Genomic DNA, 19,868 nt, shown 5'->3' with positions numbered 1-19,868 from the left:
ACCTTTTTTAGCCATTGGAATTTGCTTCTCCCTAACTATTTTCCTTTTTATATATTTAAAATTATAATTTTATTTTTGACAATTTTCGAATTTCAACTATTCATATTTAAGAGCATAAAATTTAAATCTTTTGTTTAAACTCTCTCTCTATATATTTTTTGATTTAGTACTTTTAAATATTATGTCAAATCAAAATTAGAAAAAATAAATTAAACCACGAAGAGTAATTCAATAAAGCTTCCTGAAATCATGTATGCGTTTGGTTTTTGATTAGAATTAAAAATAAAATCATTTAGTTTAATATTTTTTTTTAAAATAATATTTATGTTTTTAACGTATTTAAATAAAATTTGAAAAAAGAGATAAAAATAAATTATAGTCTATTATTTTCAAAAATTATCATCAATTACTAATATTCAAATAAGATACAAAAAAAAGTGAATAATTATGATCAAAATGGTGGGTCCTACATGTTCATAATTTATAATTTAAAATTTCAAAATTTAAAAAACGTTAGATTTCATATTATAAAATTCATTTTTTTGCGTATCTACACAAAGCCTTTCATTTTCCAGACTTTGTTATTCCTTGCCGCCCACGTCAAAGAATATTTTGAAAAAGATATTTGTTTACCACATAATTTTCTTATAAAAATTGTACTACAATCATATTATATATTAAAATTATTCGTGCAAATATATTTATTTTTTGATTTTTTAAAAATAATTTTTAATTATACCGTTCTCGATTATAAATTTATTTAGAATCTAATTGAAAAGCCATCAGATAATTGTGGTGTAATTATACTATAATAACATATGTACTATTTGGTTAAACAAGTCTAACCATAAGTAACATTGAATTTTAAAATTAAAAATTAATTATTTACAATTAAAAATTTATATTAGACAAGGCTTTATAAATTATATTGAATTAAAAATTTCCACACACGTATCTATATAAAAATATATTAATTAATAAACATACTTAACTAATATTATAAATAATAATAATAATAGATTTTATATTGTTTAATTTAGTATATCTTAATTAAAATTCATTTTCTTAGAAAAAATATTATAATAATATGAATATCTATGAATTTAAATAATAAAAGAGATACTATTATAACTAAAAAACTACAAATATTAATAGGAAGAGGTTAAAAAGTAATCTGACATATAATTATCAGTAATTCACAGTCTCCCTTTATGAAGTGGAAAGTACAATTACACTCACAGTTAAACTGTAATTATATGACCAATTAAACAGAATAGACAATATAATTATCAGGGTGACTTTTCAAACGAGCCTTTAATCTCAATAAAATGACTTTATGGATTGGTATTTGGTACTCAAGAAGAATTCGACTACATTTTATCGCTTTATCTTAAGATTTTAGGTAGTTAACTAACTAATGTATTACTATTCTCCAGTACTTACGATATTTATGAAAAATATAAACGTATTTTTTTTAGCGATTCATTCATATTTTTATTTAAATCAAAAATAAAAAATACTTATCATCCGAACCAAATCGCTTTCTTCTTTGCTTGTTTTTGGTGCAAAGCTTTATAAATTTGGTGTGCTGGCTTTCATACCCTTGACAGGCGCTAAACGTGTAAAACTGTCAGTCATGACTCACCACACATTCACACCTTGCATTTCTACACTTTTCTTAGAAAATTTTACACAATGGAAAAAAAAATAATAAGAATATTATTTTTGTATAAAATAAATTATTTTCATCGAATGTTTATATCAAAATCTATTATTACATGAATTAATAAAGTAAAATATATATTAATTAATTAAAATTGAATAAAGTAAATTATAAATTTAAACACTTAATATATATATATAAAATCAAGTGAAGGAATTATGATAAATAAGACACTTAAATAACTATTATAACATGATTCACATAATTTAAACTTGTATAATTTTTTAAAATATGATTCTTAAATAACATATATTATTACGAGATCATTTTATAAATATTAATAAATTTCAAATTTTAATTTTATCTTTTATTATTTCAAGTCGTTTGAAATAAAGGATAGAGTCAAGTAGGATCTAACGATGTTTGAGCTTTTTTTGTTGACTTTTTGTTTGTTCGTACGTATTTAAAATTTCAATTTCAAAATTTTATATATTTATTTTTTTACATTTTAAATTCGTTTGATAATTTTTATTTTTTTTTGACTTTATTACTACTTGAGAGTTGAAATTACAAAATATTGAAAAAAAAAGATTAAATAAATAAAAATATGTTTAATATCTAAACAACTTAATCATTATAGTGTGACAATATATACAATTTTATCATATCTTGGCTAGATTTTCTCTTGCTTTGGAATATATATTATCATGAGTTGTTTTATAGCTGGAACAAAAAGAATACATGTTCATTAGTTTTATAAAAAAAAATTATCCGCGTAAAAATGTTTACATCAAGCAAATACAATATTCATTATTATATGATTTAATAAAAATAAAATAAATAATAAGTTTCAACAACACAATATACATGTATTGACTTGATATAAACACCTGATACAGATAAGTTTACTTTTTTTTAAAAAAAAATTTAGAACACTTTATTGTAACTAATTTTAGAAAAAAATTTAAAAATAAAAAGTAAAAGGAGGGAGAATATAAACTTACTACTATTTTTAAAGGGCCTGCATCTAGTGATTTCAGAATATAAACATTTGGCATTCTTAGAAATTCTTTTCTTTCTAATGAAGCATCACTAAAGAGGAACAAAACATTATTATAAAAATAATAAAGTAAGACATATTTATTTATTATATATTTGTGTTAAACAAAAGATATAAAAGGGTCATTGATGATTATTGTGGAAGTGAACAATTAATTTTCAAAGTTTCATACTTCTATCTCTTTTTTTGTGTGTGTGGGAATGATAATGTTAGATTTGGTCAAATATTTGAAGTAATTATATTTTTTTCTTTTAATATTTTATTTATTATATGATTGACTTGAAGAGTTTGAAATAAACATTCATATATTTGTTTCAATCTATAAATTTGCAGCTATATAATTTAGCAATTTTTAGAAGTTGAAGAAGAAGGAGAAGCAATTCTAAGAGGTGGTACGTACCATATCATTTATTTTATTTATTTTTAAAAAAAATTGAGTGTCTAAATTTATATATCAAACTATTTTCACGAGATATCTGTTATTTTTCATGGTATCATTCGTATCAAATTAGGGTGAGGGAAGTTAGGTTTTCTATACCTTTCACAAAGTCAAATCAATTGATAGCATATCTATTATAGTCTTCTACGGACTACGCTTGTATAGAATAATATTGAATAATATTTATTATCTTTTATCAATCGTCAAATATCAAATAGACGTAAAATAAATTAGAATTTTTATATTCTTCACAAGGTCGAGTACATTGGTACGAGACACTATTCTCATATTTTGACCTAGAATTATATCAAATATATTATTGTTATTTTCATAGATATTAAATAATTTTATTTGTTAGGATTTGAACGGAGTTAGTTTGATTTTCTTTTTGTTATTGGGTCAATAGTTGTACATATATGAATATTTTAAAATAGAAAATAAAAATGAAACATAGATTTCACAGAATTTTCGAAAAATATTAATACTATATGTTCATGGTGGAGAATGCTATGTATATTTGGTTTTATTCTGCACTATAATATAATATAATGTCACCTCATCAGATTATTTAAAAGATAATTTAAAAATAATTTAATCTAATAAGAACATTGATTGATAATTACGCAAATGATATAAAAAAATGTATTATAAGATAATTTCAAAATAATTTAATCTAATAAGAACATTGATTGATAATTAGGCAAATGATATAAAAAAAATGTATTATACGTAAGTACTTTTACGATTTATATATATATATATATATCGTAAAAGTATTGTCGATAGAAATAAAACAATTTATATTTGGATTTTTTTTAATCGTGCATGTTAATTTCGTGTAAGTTTTAAATATTCTCAATATAAATTAAAATAATGTGAAATTAGTGATGAAATTTATCAAATCATCCTTTAGTTAAATTATTGTTAAATAATTTATAATTAATTGAAATAGAAAAAAGACTCAAATCATCTCAACTAACTACAAAAAATGCCACCTAATCATCACACAAAATAAACAAATAATACTTTTGAAGAAAAAAATTAGATACACTTTTTTTAGGTTGTCATTTTCAGTTAATTAACTTAATTAATTTATCTACACAACTAATACTAAAATATAAATATATATAAAATTCCTCTTCTAGACACGTAATTAACCCCCCAAAAAGGGGAAATTAACATTTAAATTAAAAAAAACTTATATATTAAAGGTCATATTCATGTGGGGGACAAAATACAAGTCCTTTATATTTTTGCGTCTCTGCATGTGACCCATTTGTCCCTATCGACAATTTATATCACTATTTTTGTGACGGAACGATTTATTTTGATATCGTTATTTAATCTGTTTATAAAAATAGTATTTAATTTTATACGTCATATAGAAGTCTTTTCGAAATGAATACGCGTTGAGTTTTTGAAAAAGTGTACATAAATTAAATAAAGAAAAAAAGATAAATATATCCCCAAACTATCATAAAGGATATGTAAATACCATCAATTATACTTTCGAGATATTAATACCTCTGTAGTTTAAAAATTAGAGCATTTATTCTCTTTATACTAATGGAAATAGATATGTCGTAATCTTATCTATCGATCCGATATTGATTGACGAATGAAATAGTCTTCTGTTAGAGTAAATGACATATATACTTTGATTTATGGATGACAGGAGCATTAATATCTCAAAAATATGATGGTGAGTGTGTATATCATTTATAATAATTTGAAAAATATATTAAATTAATTGAATCAGTAAATATTAATTAAGAAAAAAAAAGAAAGTTATAATAGTCACGGCATTTTCGTTTTATTTAAACTTTAATAAAAAGTATATTTATATTTTTATACTATAGTTTTTATTTTTTAATAATTGTTATGGATGAGTAGTTAGTTCCTTAAAGATTGGGATACCACGTAGTCTTCAACGTGCCTCCATTTTAGGACTTCTTTTAACTTAAAAAAAAAAAGTAAATGACGCGTTTTTTTATTTATTTATTTTTTTTAAAAAATTAATCTAAATCAAAAAATTTAATAATTTAATTGATTAAATATTTGAATTCAAAAATTAAGAATATTTGATTTCTATGGTCCTACTAATTCAGTACAAGTGAAGTTACTCGTGTTCTTCTTTTAAGACATTTCATGGCCCCACTTTTAACTTATTTATTGTTATTTTTATTATCTTAAAAAATTACTATTACTTTATTATTTATTACTTATAACTCGCGCAATTTATTTTACCAGTGAATGATATTTACTTAGATAGAACGTATTTATAAGTAAATAATGATAGTTTTTTTTTTTTAGTTATGATTTTGAATTTGAATTTTGTGAAATGGATTTAATTAACAAAATTAGTTGAAGTTGTTTTAAGCCAACTAAATTAGGTAAAACTTTAAGATAAATATTTTTCATGTGAAAATCCTCTTTTTTATTTAAAGTAAAATAATTGCAGTGGCGTCGCATTTAATTAATGGGATAAAGAAATTATAGGGCAGGAGGGTTAGGGTAGGTTAATAATTTGATGGTTTAATTAAATTGCTTCTTCTCCAAAAAAATAAATGCGTATGTAATATTCGAATTTTAAATTATTTTTTTTAGTAAAGAGACTGTTATGAAAGATCTCCAATTCAAATATATCAAATTCGGATAAAAAGAAAGAGGAAAATATATCACCTTCGTAGGTTAAGACAACACTTTTTCTGTATAATTCTATCATCTTTTTACCATTATGTGTTTGTTGTCCCTTCTTATGCAGAATTGTATCTTCGATAATACGAAGATGTGCTATATCTTATGTAATGATTCTCTCCTTGCTATATTTGAATCTACATCTAATACTTTACAACGTATTTCTTTATTATATTAAAAAAATTCATTATTTCAACAACAAACTTGAAATACATATATAAAAAGTTTCAAACTTTTTATTCACAAAATTTCAAGTATATTTTCATAAATTTTAACTTCTCAATATCTTATTTTTAACTTAAGTTCAAATATTCATTTTCTTTATCTATCAATGAAGTTACCAAACACCTAAAAAAAATCGACAAGAATTATAATACAATGAATATAACAATTTTAAATTCTACAATATGACTTCAAAATCTATAGCTAAATTAAAACTTAGAACTTTAAATCCCGAAATACGAATCTGTTAAAAGAGCGCTTCCTTTGCTCACGGTGAATCTGAATTAATTGAGATTTTATTTATAAAAAAGGGAATTATAAAATCTTAATATATTTTTTTTGAAAACTACTATGCTACACCCCACTAATATTTACACTGTCAAAATCATAACAGAAAAGTATATAATAAGAAAAAATAAAATAAACGAAGTTTCCCAACACTTTCCTCAGCAATGCATCGCAATTTCGCCTTTTCTATGTAGCATCTGCAACTATTTTTCTCAAATCTCCCAAATTCTGTCGGTTTCTTCGAATATAGGTAAATTCTATAGAACTTTTTCATTTTTTTTATTGGTTTAGTATAAAAAAATATTTCAGTAAATGTTTATTTACAGTGAATACAATAAAGTATAGTATATTATTTATATATATGTTTGTTTATCTGCACATAGTTCGAGTTGAAAATGGTGATTTTGGTTGAATATTGATAGTTTTGATGTTTTTTATTGGTATTGTAAATATGATAGTATATGGTCGGTGATGAAGGCGATAAACCCTAGTGAAAATTTGAGATTTTATGAAACTGGGTTTGATTTTTTATTTAGATTTATATGTTTTGGGTTTGTTTTTTTATGTTTGAAATATTACAGAGAAAATCTGAGAAAAAAATTATTGTCAAATCTGGTGTCATCTCTCCTGCGACAGTAGAGGAATTTTGGAAGTGGAAACGATGAGTGAAGAGAATGTGAAAGGGTCGCCGTATAGGCGGCATCAGAATGAGGATTTGGAAGCTGGAAGTAGTAGCAAGTCTATTGATGATGATTGTGGAAGTCCTTTTGATATTCCAAGGACTAAGAGTGCACCTATTGATCGGTTGAAAAGGTGGAGGGTAAGTGTTTTTTTGATTTCTTATAATTATTGTTGATATGTATATTGAATTGCATCATTCGTAATTGGTGAATTTTTTGGTATTTTTGAGTGAAATCTTGTTTAGGTATTCGTTTTATTTCGCCGTTACGATTTCTTATTAATTGACATGTTTTATTCACCGTCATATTCCGTTTTTGGTGAGTACGGAATACTTTGATTTGCTGCACTTGAGCCGATTTGGAGCGACTAAGGTTTGCGTACACTCTACTTTGCCCAGAGCCCCAGACTCACTTGCGGGATTACACTTGATATGTTGTTGTGTACATTGGGCTTATTTTTACTTGTTTTATTTTTGCTGTAATGTTTTGTGATTTTTTGGATGCTCATGTGGGTGTTTATCCATTGATTTTTCTTTTTCCCCTTTTAATTGGACTTGTGTTTTTGTGTGTTGATTGGTTTAAGGATCCATGCTTTTGGCTTGTTCTTTGTTTACGGTGTTATTAGTTTTCGTATATTGTTTCTTTTATTAGAAGGATTGGGTGTTGGTTTTCTATTGGTCGAGTCGTGAGGGAGTTGTCGTGTTTAGCAGGGGCTTAAATGAACCGTGGAGAGTAATAATTTGCATTGGTCAAGATTTATGGGGAAATGGATTATAGTTTTTCATTTGGGTTAAATGTCGGTGAATTTTGAATTTGATACTGGCTCGTCATAAAAGGATAGGTGTCTCCCAACTTCCATTCTTTCTATATTCACGTTTTTTCGTTCATATTTTTTTTTTTTGGAAAATATGGCCTACTTGAATCATCCTGTTGACAACAGTTAAGGAATTGACTGGAGGGAGAAGTTTGAGATGGGATTGAACTTATTATACGTGTCACTGTTAGAGAGATTGATTTTCCGTCTTCGGTCCTCATTTTTATGTTTGAGATTTTTCTAAATATAACGTTTTTATTAGCCTATCATGAACGATTTAGTTTACATCTGACATGATGCACTGGAAAATTGGTCTTCGGATTCCAATCCTGTGAGTTAACTGATAAACATAAAAAAGGAAATCTAGCAATGAATTCCTTATATGCCAAAACAAAGAAGTTCGGTTTGCAACTGTTGCCAAAACCCAAGTGGTTATGGTATGGTCTTCATGACGGTTACACTGAATCCAAATTTTTATTACCAAGGGGATATAATGTGGAGTATTGACGGATAAGAGAGGTAGCTCAAGTGGAAGCACCTCCACCTCCAACCTTAAGGTTGTGGTTTCGAGTCACAAAGGGAGCAAATTACAACATCAATAAACAGATGCAATGTGGAGTACTAACGTTTTCTGTTACCCAATGCAATGTAGCTATCAGTGTCCACTTTCTATATAACAGTGTTATGTTCTTAACTTACTTCAAGGGTGATATATTCTTTATTGTAAAATGGATGGACACGACCACAGTGGTTGGACCATAATAAAGCCTTCCCAAAATGACACCTATGCCTGCAGGAAGAGTATTAGTTCTTTTTAATAAAATAGCAGAGAAAAGTTTGGTTCCTGGTTATGTGATTTGTTTATGTGTTGGAGAAGTGTGTGTTAGCATTCTTGCTTCTTTGCTAGTTTGACAATTGCTGCGTGCGTGCCTTTTCTGTTTATAAGTTTAATTTATTTATTAAAAAAAGCCTTTGCAAACTGTGATTCTTTCTGTGGTTTGGGACGGGTATAAACTTTTGCTGACCTGAGTTATCTTTTCTCAGCAAGCTGCACTTGTCCTTAATGCTTCTCGTCGATTTCGATATACATTGGACTTAAAAAAGGAAGAAGAAAGAAAGCAATTGATTGCTAAGATAAGAACCCATGCACAAGTCATTCGGGTAAACATTACTCTAGAATATTTCACATTACCCTATTGTGCATTAAATGGAAGTAAATATTCTTTGTTCCTTTTTTCTTTGCATTAAATCAGGCGGCTGTTCTTTTTCAAGAAGCAGGGAAAGCAGTCAATGGTAAACACTTCCTGATGCTACTTTAAGTCATTGAGTGAAAACTATGTTGTGACAGCTCTAACTGTTTAGCCTAAAAAAATCATATCCATGTCTAAATACTGTAATACTGAAGTAGGTGAGAGAAAGTGGGTGATGATAGCTAAAAATATCTCATGGTTATTTGTTTGTTACATCACTTGAACCAACAAGCTTGAACCAATATATTGGAAGTTTATGTTCTCCCTTTGTATGTTTGGAATGCTAATCAGCCTTTTCTGGTGGAGGGAATTAATATGTAATATCTCGTCTTTTAAGTTGGTGTGGTAACCGGCTGAAGGTGGCGACAGATATCCGTCAGATACCTTTCGAATTTGCTTTATGGTTAAATGAAATAGTTCAAGAAGACGAAGTAAAGTTCTTGTTTCCTTGTTTGGTGCAAATCACAAATACAGAAGCAGATTTAATTACTGACGGGTAGTTGTTGTTGCGAAGAATTTATCACAGAATGTAGGACAATAGTCCAATGAAGTTGGACCTTTTTCTTTAGTTACTTTTTAACTGCAATAGTTACATCTTTGCTGATAATTTATGCTGGAGGTATCAGTGAGTTGGTTTGTGTTTAAAGGGGAGTCTTAACCATTAGGCTCTTCCATTTTAGTCTTGAATTATGTTGCTTAGACTCTCCAAAAGTGTTTTCGCGTCTGTGTCGATTCTCCACAAATGCACTACTTTTGGAGGATCAGACACATCCCCATGGGCATCTTTGAGGAGTCCGAGCAACATAGTTTGAAAGGTTTTCTATAGGTGAAACTTTGAGCCTAGAATTTCTAGTCGTACTTTCAAATGGTATAGTACTATTTTGTCTTACATTTTTTATGTTTTAGGGGATGGGTCTCTTCAAAGGTTGCCTCCAACTACTCCCTCTCTTGGCGAGTTTGATATCAGCCAGGAGGAGTTGACTTTTATGTCTAGAGAGCATGATGTTACTGCTTTGCAGAATTGTGGAGGGGCAAGTTCACCTTCATAAGCCTTAATTTTTTTTTTCTTATAGTCATACGATTGCTTGATGAAGTAAAAGTCTTATCTTTGCTATTTCTATTGTGCAATGGTGTAACATCAGGTTAAAGGGGTCTCCGAGAAGTTGAAAACAAATTTAGATAAAGGAATTGATGGAGATGAAGTAGATCTGCTGAAGCGAAAGAATGCATATGGATCCAACACATATCCTCGGAAGAAAGGAAGGAGTTTCTGGGTACGTGCTACAGTTATTACATCATTTAATGCCGTGATTTACTGTTGAGAATAAATGTCACATTATTTGTCATCAAACATATTTACCCTTTTCGTTTGTTCTCCGCTGTAGAGGTTTGTTTGGGAAGCTTGCTGTGATACAACCCTGATAATTTTGATGGTAGCCGCAGCTGCATCATTGGCGCTGGGCATAAAGACTGAGGTTTGTTGAACACATGCTAACTTCTGGTCACCATTTTAGGATATAAATTCTGCATTGGAGAACTATTTATTGAAATTTCAGTAGAAAGAGTTCCTGTCCTGTCTTTCTTTGTTGATATTGAGTGGAAATATAGTTAGAAGACACAACTGTGGCTGGGGGTGAGAATGGCGTAGTCTTAATAGATCTTAAAAAACACATTTGTGTTAATACAATCTCCTATGTTCATACCTATCAGTAAAGGCTCTCAAGTATTTTGTCTTTTATGGGACTTTCACATATGCAAAGTAGTCCCGCTGATCATTTTTACTTGTCCATTGTTCCCAAGATAGATTTTCACTTTTACTTGTCCACTTTTACATATAAAAAAGTCAACTATTTTCTTCCATGTCTTACCCTTAGCATTAATTACTTATTCTCTAAATCATTTTTCAATACTTAATACTAAACATTAATCACTAGGGGTAGTGTGGTAAAATAGCCATGTTAATTATTGTTTTCTTAATGGGTGTGCCTAATTCATAAGTGACAAGTATAAGTGAACGGAGGGAGCATATAACTATACATAGAGAATAATGCACCAATATCCACCAATTTTTGGCCGTGAACATCTTTATTCTTTTTTCCCAACATTCTTTTGGGCCTATTATGTCTTGGCTTTTCCAGTATGTTTCATCTTCAAACAAGTGTTTAATATCTGCTTGCGAGTCTCTTCTCGTGCTCTAATTTAAGCTTTCTCTGTTAGGGTATAAAAGAAGGATGGTATGATGGAGGAAGCATTGCCTTGGCAGTGATTATTGTCATAGTTGTGACAGGTAGAATGATTCTGCAGCGATTTTATTTCAATAGAGCTCTTGATGTTGAACTTGTGTTTAGTTTGGCTAGAATGAAGCAATGTGCAATGTCCCTCAATTATCAACACTGAACAATTATCAAAAACATGGGTTCGTAATTTATAGCCCGTTTAGCCACTTACTCTGGGATGTGCTTTTCAAAAAGAACTTTTGTAGAGTAGCAGTTTGTGTTTGACTAATCAATTTCAAAAGCACTTTTGCCATAATATTAGAGCATTAACATGTGCTTCCAAAAGTGCTTTTGGAGAAGAGCTACTTCATTTAGCTTCTGAAAAACAGCTTTTTCTGCTACTCAAAAACATTTATTTTGTTTCTAAAAGCTTCGACCAAACATCTCAAATTCTCTAAAATAAGCACTTCTAACATCCTAGAAGCCAAACAGGCTATTCGATTGTCCAGTTGATAGTCTTCGAATTTCATGTCAAACGTTGGAACTATAAGGTTAGTTGAGATTTGATTTAAAATGGGGAAGACTCAGGCTGATTAGGTTAGCTGCATTTAATATAAAGGGGAAAGATTGAGAGTTGATCGATAATTATACTGATCATTGTAATTTGGCATACTCAAATGGTACCTAGAGGCTTTTTACATAGTAGAGTCCAATTAGGAGTCATTTGGTATGTCAGATGGGATATGATGAGATCACTATTTTTGCACACTATACTAGAAATGATGTAGAAGAGAGACGAGAGTTTCGTGGTACCTTTAGACTCGAGCTCTGGATGAATATCCTGCACTGGAATAAACATTTCTCCCTACAAGTTTCGGAAGCTTGATTTCTTCTCTTAGCGACCAATGCTTTTACAAATATTAACAGTTCCAGTATCTGTTTTTTTTCATTTAGGTTTATGTTAAGTACTATGTCCAATTTGCAATCAACTTATAGGGTAAACGACAACTCTATGCTCAGTTCCGATGCCAAATTACTTAAAGCATTATCACGGTATCTTGTAATAAGGATGTAGATGTTGTCAAATCTGTGATCTCTGCCTAGTTAGACGAATGAATTGTACAAGAAATTATCGAATGAGTTCGGAGCAAATGTAGTTTCAGTTACGTCATAATAACTGATTAAAAAAGATATCCAATTTTGATATGCATTTACTTGTCTATTTATTTATGCAAGCCATTGCATAAAAACTATTTTAGCATTTGGATTATATCTAACAAATGAATAAAGCCTTAAAGTTCATTTTGTGCTCTCCTGTTGGTAACTCACAAGTCTCCGGTATGCATTTGCAGCTGTTAGTGACTATAAACAATCACTTCAATTCCAAAATCTCAATGAAGAGAAGCAGAACATACAAATTGAGGTTTGTCTTCTACTGTTTCCTGGTATTGCTTATGGCATTCTCCGTTTTTCGTCCTTCCCTTCCCTTCCTTTTTATTTTTGTTAGAACATTCTGAGAGAGTCTAATCTTAACACAGGTCGTTAGAGGTGGGCGAAGAATTCCTGTTTCAATATTTGATGTAGTTGTTGGTGATGTTGTACCTCTGAAAATAGGTGACCAGGTCAGTTTCCCTTTCTTCTTCCTTTAATTTATGTTGTAAGTATGCCATCTTTTCTATGAACCTCTTTTCTCTACATTGATTGCAGGTACCTGCAGATGGAATATTAATCTCGGGTCAATCTCTCGCACTTGATGAATCAAGCATGACGGGAGAGAGCAAGATTGTGAGTGTTTCTAGTAATCTCTTAGGTCGCACCAGCTGCAACTTCCTTGTTAACTGGTATTACTTTTGTTGTCCAGGTTCACAAGGATTCTAAATCTCCTTTCCTAATGTCTGGATGCAAAGTAGCTGATGGGTACGGAATGATGCTGGTATGCTCTTTTTCTGCATGATGTCTCTGTGTTAGAAGGGCCTACTTTGGTCGTTTCCTGTTAAACTTTAATTTCAGATATTCAAATGGCTTTAGAGATCCCTGATTTGCTGTAATAAGACATGGTTACATGAGCAAAACATTGGAATTAGGGCCTGAATTGAGATGAATGATTCAAGGAGTTCATATAGTTTACCCAAACTTTTTTTGAGACCGAGGCATGCTTGATTTATTGATTGATTTGCAAATGATTTTATACACGTCATGTACAGGTGGTAGGTGTTGGAATAAACACAGAATGGGGATTGCTGATGGCAAGCATTACAGAGGATAATGGAGAGGAAACACCATTGCAGGTTATTTGAGTGTGAAATGTTATGATTATGCTGAAAGAATTACATTTTTATGACTTCAATTTGTTTGCGTATTTCATTTTAGGTTCGTCTGAATGGGGTGGCAACCTTCATTGGCATAGTTGGGCTCACTGTAGCTTTACTTGTTCTGATTGTCCTAATGATCAGGTAGTGGCAGAATTTAATTGATGCTGTTTTATCCTTCACTTTACCTCTTTTGCTCCAGGAGTCTTAGTTTAAGAATGTATGTACAGATTCTTTACTGGTCATACTTATAACCCGGACGGATCTCCTCAATTTAAAGCTGGGAAAACAAAAGTTGGCAAGGCTGTAGATGGAGCTATAAAAATCTTCACTATTGCTGTATGTGTATTTTTATAATGACCTTTATGTTCTCTAATTGTTTTGTCATCTCACCAGTGACCTGTGGAAATGTAGGTTACAATTGTGGTTGTGGCAGTGCCTGAAGGGCTTCCTTTGGCAGTTACTTTAACGTAAGTTTGGTCTTTCAGTTCTTGCCTATCTTTTAGATTCCTTGGTTGTTAAAGACAAATTTGAGTATGGTTGTGAAGGTCACGTGTATTGCTGGAGATCTCCAAGTGATTGATCAGTTTGGTCCTTCTGTTCTTCATCAACTTGCGTTACTATTGGACTTTGTATCAATATAATTCTCTGTTACACAACTGGTATTTTGAAGTAGTGTCTGACTTGTCTTGCAGGCTTGCCTATTCTATGAGGAAAATGATGGCAGATAAGGCTTTGGTAGGATAAGTCATCTTTCTCTGATTCTTTTCTCAAGATTACTGTGTTCTAAACAATATTTAACTGTAGGTGAGAAGGCTTTCTGCTTGTGAGACCATGGGCTCTGCAACTACAATTTGCAGTGATAAAACAGGAACCTTGACTTTAAATCAGGTTGAATATACAAAATCATATTGTATTTTACTTTTCCCATTTCCTCTTTTCATTCCCCTTGGTTTTGGATGGCTTTAGTGCTGATGTTGTGGATGATGAGCCCAGTGTTATCAAAGGCGCGCTTTAAGCATGCTTAAGCCCTGAAGCGAGGCTCAAAACGTGTTGAGCGCTTTGCCTTGCTATTTGTGAGCTTTAGTGTAATCATCAAGGCTATAAGACAAATATTTCCTTGCCAATGAGCCTCTTATGAATAAGTGAAGCTAAATAATTGATATTTCACTTAATCATAATTTTTCTTCAATTTCTTTAGTCATATATTTGTCATTCATGTTTATAATTAGTAGTCTTGGACTAAACATGTATATTTGTTATTTTCTACTTTTGCTCCTTTTTTCGTTAAAGCCTACACTTTATTTGCGCTTAAAGCCCCCACTGACTTCAGAGCTTTTTTACGCTTTTCGTCTTTGATAACACTGGAAGAGCCAATTTATACTGTATACAACTTTGCTTTAAGATGCTGCCTAGCTTCAATTCTGACCCCCACCTGCCACCTCCCACCTTTTTTTTTTTGTAGATGACTGTGGTTGAGGCCTACATCTCTGGTAAAAAGATTGATCCACCTGATGATAGATCTGAAGTGCCCCCAACTGTGTTGTCTCTGCTTCATGAAGGAGTGGGACTGAATACAACTGGCAGCGTTTTTGTACCACAGGCAAGTTAATAAAAAATTGTCTGCTTTGTCTAGTTGGAGCCTTTATTTGATATCTATCTTTTTTATTAGAAGTTGATATAATTTGGGTAATAAGATGTTTTAGTGGCAATGCTCTAATTTTAATGACATTTTTGATTATTCTTACATTCCTTTTTAGTTTTTGGCTTAACACTTGCTGGTCCCTGCTGATGGTCTCAGTTAGTAGCAATGTTTTTTGAATGGGTGTTTATTTGTCCGTACTTTGAAAAACTCACTCTTTTGGTAAAGTAAAATCAAGTTACACCAACACCTGTCTCTTGCTTCTTGATTATGGTGAATGGAGAAGAGTTCTTGGTTGCACTTGTTCCTTGACAATGCGATGTTGACACATACTCTCTACGTTTGAGGAATTATTGATGTTTGTGTTCTATTAACTCTGAATGGTTGTTAATATGCTCTTCCATTATTATTGCAGAAAATGTTTTCCTTGCTTATATTGATAGCTTTTCCAGATTTTATAAGGTAGTTGATATGTTTGAGCTGTATGTTGGTGTTGTCCTTGTGGTCTTTCTAGAAGTGGTGTTGGCAGTTTTGACATGAACCTGTTGCCTTGAAATATAGCGTTTCAATTAGTGGAAGCTTACTTGCAAGTTGACAGGGGTTCACACTAGGTTTTTTTAGATAGTAAGAGGAAAATGAACTGCCGTATGGATGGAAATTATCAATGGTTAAATAAAATGGTGGCTTATCGAATAGTACAATTAAGTGGAGGCATAGGTACTGTTTTCTTCAGATTAAATCCTTTTTGTTGGGTGAGATACTGCTTGATATGTTTGTCCAACATGGTTCCGTAGGGCATGTGCTGGTGATGCTTGTGTATAGATGTTGTACTTATCAAAGAAAAGAACAGATTGTTATGAGAGTGATTTTTCTAATCAAACTGAAGAACCTTGGAGTCCTTTGGTTCCTTATGGTGTGAGTTCGTGTTAATCAGTTAAGGGGTGGTCTTACCGGTTTTACTTTTTCACTTTGTGAGGATTACGTTTATGCATTTTGATAGAGAACATACTGCAATCGAAAATCATGTGCTTCTTCATTTTCTGATAGGGTGGTGGTGCTGTTGAGATTTCTGGATCGCCGACAGAGAAAGCTATCCTCCAATGGGGTCTCAATGTAATTACGCTATGCTTTGTGCTTATAGTAATTGATCCCTGAATTCTCTGAAGTAAACTGGTATTTTCTTCTATAGCTAGGGATGAATTTTGATGCAGTACGATCAGAAGCATCTATAATCCATGCTTTCCCATTCAACTCAGAGAAAAAAAGAGGTGGCGTTGCTGTGAAGCTGGTAATGCAATGCTCAATTCTGAAGCTTCTTTTGTTATCATATAATAGGACTTACTTTTAGCTATGTTGCTCCGACTCCCAAAAAATGTTGCCATACCAGTGTCCAATCTTCCAAAGAATACACCACTTTTGGAGGATTCGACACACACGGATGGCATTTTTGGAAGTCGGAGCAACATAGATTTTGTGTGATTATACCTTTTACTTGAGGACTTCACAGGTAAAGCAAACTAAGAGAAAAGTGACATACAATTCCCATTTTATCCTTGCTTCTGAATAGTAGCCATGTGCTGTTTCTTTTCTTCCAATTTTCTTTCTCCAACCAGCTTGTGAAGAGCAATTTCCGCATCATCTTGAAGAGTCAGGCTTATAATGTAAAAGTTGTCTGTGCTTTCAGTTTTAATCATTCTGGAACTTGACTCGCTGTATCTTTTTTCTACATGATGGTTAGCTAAAGACCATAAGTTGCTTAGGTGATTTTCAGAAAATCTGTTATTTGGTATCCAGATGACTCAAACAAAAACATTTGCTTCTATGTCCATCTCTCCTTACTTGTCCAAAAACAAAGTCCTACCTCTTCTATGGATGCTATAAGATTTTCTCCTGATAGGAAAATATCTGAAGCTATCTGGAAGGTCGGATGTTTTAAATTAGATCTTAGAGATTTCTGGTCATGGAAAAAGCACCTTATAAAATAGGGATTTGTATCTGGATGATGCCTCAGGTGATACCAATGCTGTGCTTCTTGATACGAAATGTGGTGACCCTTCGTGTTTGGTTTGCTGTTTTGCAGGATTCTGAGGTTCACTTGCACTGGAAAGGAGCTGCTGAAATTGTTCTCTCTTGTTGTACAAGTTTCATTGATGAGAATGGGTCGGTAGTTCCTCTGGGCGATGATAAGGTTTGTGGAACTGTTTGTCTGATCAAGCAGTTGATCTGTTTAATAGCTAGAAACTAATCAATCACTAGCATTTTATCCTATTTTAAAAGGGTGATGTTCTCTTTCTCATATTGAGGAATATCTGTCAATTATCACTCGGGGAAAATTGTCATATGAACCACTGCATCTGAAATGGGCACTTAAAGAGATTGCCCATTATTATCTGCATGTTATTTTTTGCCGGAGATTGCATAATTTTACCGATTCAAAATGATTTGGCATTATTTTATAAATTTTTGGCTTTAGTTCTGAGTATAAGTTTATTTACGGTCCACAGATGTCACTTCTCAAGGAAGCAATTAGCAACATGGCTGCTTCAAGTTTGAGATGTGTTGCTATTGCATACCGGCCATATGAGGTGGAAAAAGTACCTACTGAGGAAGAAATAGATCACTGGGAAATACCTGAGGGTGACCTAATATTGCTTGCAATTGTTGGCATTAAGGTACTCGTAAACTCTTCTGCCCCCTTCATTTATATGTTGACGTCTTTTTCTCTTCTATGCTCCAAGGGGATTTTTTCTGCAGCACACAGATGGAAATGTTACGGAACTCGCAAGTTATTTAATTATATTGGTTGTCTGTTTAAAGGGTGTAAATATTTGAGCCAAGTCAAAACCAAGCTGAGATATTTATGGGCCATCTTGAACTGATCCTTGTCCGAACTGTTTTTTGTGTTTGGCTGACTGAAAATTGAGGTTTGAGCTCATACAATGGGGATGATTTATGAACTTGAGATTGTGTGCAAGGCTGATCTAGGGTGGCAGACAGATAAAACAACTTTGGAATTTGACTATCAAGACTGCAACAGAAATCCTAATTTTCAGTTTGGCTTTATCTTACCTGAAAAAACTTTTTAGCCATACATAGTATGTCTATGAATGCAAATCCCAAAGGTCGAGGTTGGAGATGATAGATCAAAGTTTTGTTGACATTGATTTCATGAGATCTTCCAAATTAATCTATGTTTTCCAGCTGCAATGCACAATAGTATGGCAGTCAATGGTGGTTAGTGAAACCTATAACTATGCTATGGAGCAACAGTAGTGGTGGTGGCTAGGAAGTTTGAGGATGGAGGGAGAGATAGGAGGAGGGGTGGTTAGGGGCCACTGGACAAGCACTATGTTTCCTCTCTAAATATTTGTAATGCACAACATCAGAAAAGTGAATAAAAGCAAGCTTGCCTTCTGATGAGAAAGGAATAAGCCTAACAAAGTGACAGCTTTATCTTTTAGCCTGGATAATTAGAGGAACTGTGTGCTCAGTTTTTCTACTTACTGTGTCATAGCCTTTTCTGCAGTTACAATTTATTTGACTTCCTGCTCTATCTACATTTCATTTCCATTTTAAGAATATATAATGCCGAAGTATCATTTACTTTGTTCTTATCACATGTAATTTAACTCTTTATATTTGTATTATAGGATCCATGCCGACCAGGGGTAAGAGATGCAGTTCAGTTATGTATTGATGCTGGTGTGAAGGTAATTAGAATGATGCATTTGCATTTAGTTCTTTGAAATATAAAATTGTAATGGATGTAATCCTGCCTTAGTTTTTTGATTTGTCATGTATTCTGTTATTAGCTCAATGATGCTCGCATCTCTGTTTTTACTTTAAAAATGGTTCTTCTATTCTAGTTTCTTTTGGTTTCTGTAGAAATTGTGTTCTATTTCCAAACATGGAATTTCATGGGTTTTGAGTGTTACATTGATGTGCTGGTGCTATTAATTTCATAGGAGAAATCGTGAAGAAAGCCTTTGTGTTTTTTTAATACTGGGAATTTGCCTATATATATATATGTATTGTCGTAAGCCTATTTGTGTATTTCTTATTAAGATAAATATCTTTTGTTGCTTCTATGTATATCTGTATTTTATTTTCTATTCTATTCACTGTCCTGCTTGTGTTTGTCTATGGCGTTTTGTTAAAGCGTCAGATTGTCAGTTTTCAATACAGTTAATCCAATGGAAGATACTTGAGAGTTAAATATAATGCAGTACTGGGTTTCTGGTGACATAAAGAAACAATGTGGAAAGTTGCAAACTCCATGACTAAGTGGCTGTTCTTGGTAGGGAGTCTGTGATACTTGTATTTTGTAATGCATAAACATTGGTTTTCACTGGTTTCATTGTAGTTGTGGTTTCGAACGGATAGTGTGATGCCTTGACTATAAAGAATTGAAATAGTGTTTCCTGTTATTGGTACACTTGCTTAGAGATCTTTTCACATGGCACTAAAACAAATTAGGCACCTCAGCTACTTGTTAATTTGTGATTTTGTTGTAAAGTTCTTGTCTTGTGTCACCAGACCGACTGTTCTAGGAGTGTATTATAGAATGTTTTTCCTTGACAAGCTGTGT

The 19,868-nt window shown here is 31.6% G+C and overlaps 1 protein-coding gene across 10 annotated transcripts in view; it reads left to right on the top strand.

Annotated features, from left to right (window-relative positions):
- ACA10 (auto-inhibited Ca2 -transporting ATPase 10) overlaps positions 1 to 19,868 on the top strand; it is a 29,544-nt gene that overhangs the window by 4,977 nt on the left and 4,699 nt on the right. Inside the window, exons 1-25 of one of the 10 annotated variants that reach the window (XM_069299782.1) lie at positions 2,701 to 2,792; positions 3,057 to 3,115; positions 6,951 to 7,189; positions 8,908 to 9,024; positions 9,117 to 9,156; positions 10,020 to 10,144; positions 10,256 to 10,387; positions 10,499 to 10,588; positions 11,331 to 11,400; positions 12,682 to 12,752; positions 12,868 to 12,951; positions 13,037 to 13,114; positions 13,191 to 13,262; positions 13,534 to 13,617; positions 13,700 to 13,782; positions 13,869 to 13,977; positions 14,053 to 14,108; positions 14,334 to 14,376; positions 14,446 to 14,529; positions 15,104 to 15,241; positions 16,328 to 16,393; positions 16,470 to 16,568; positions 17,361 to 17,468; positions 17,785 to 17,952; positions 18,931 to 18,990. In XM_069299782.1, the coding sequence (XP_069155883.1) occupies positions 7,031 to 7,189; positions 8,908 to 9,024; positions 9,117 to 9,156; positions 10,020 to 10,144; positions 10,256 to 10,387; positions 10,499 to 10,588; positions 11,331 to 11,400; positions 12,682 to 12,752; positions 12,868 to 12,951; positions 13,037 to 13,114; positions 13,191 to 13,262; positions 13,534 to 13,617; positions 13,700 to 13,782; positions 13,869 to 13,977; positions 14,053 to 14,108; positions 14,334 to 14,376; positions 14,446 to 14,529; positions 15,104 to 15,241; positions 16,328 to 16,393; positions 16,470 to 16,568; positions 17,361 to 17,468; positions 17,785 to 17,952; positions 18,931 to 18,990 (2,136 nt within the window). In that variant the 5' untranslated portion in view covers positions 2,701 to 2,792; positions 3,057 to 3,115; positions 6,951 to 7,030. 10 annotated transcript variants of the gene reach the window in all.

Source organism: Solanum lycopersicum, chromosome 7 (assembly GCF_036512215.1).
Source record: "Solanum lycopersicum chromosome 7, SLM_r2.1".
NCBI classification, from domain to species: domain Eukaryota; kingdom Viridiplantae; phylum Streptophyta; class Magnoliopsida; order Solanales; family Solanaceae; genus Solanum; species Solanum lycopersicum.
The sequence above is the reverse complement of the archived record's forward strand: the minus strand, read 5'-3'. Positions and strand labels throughout refer to the sequence as shown.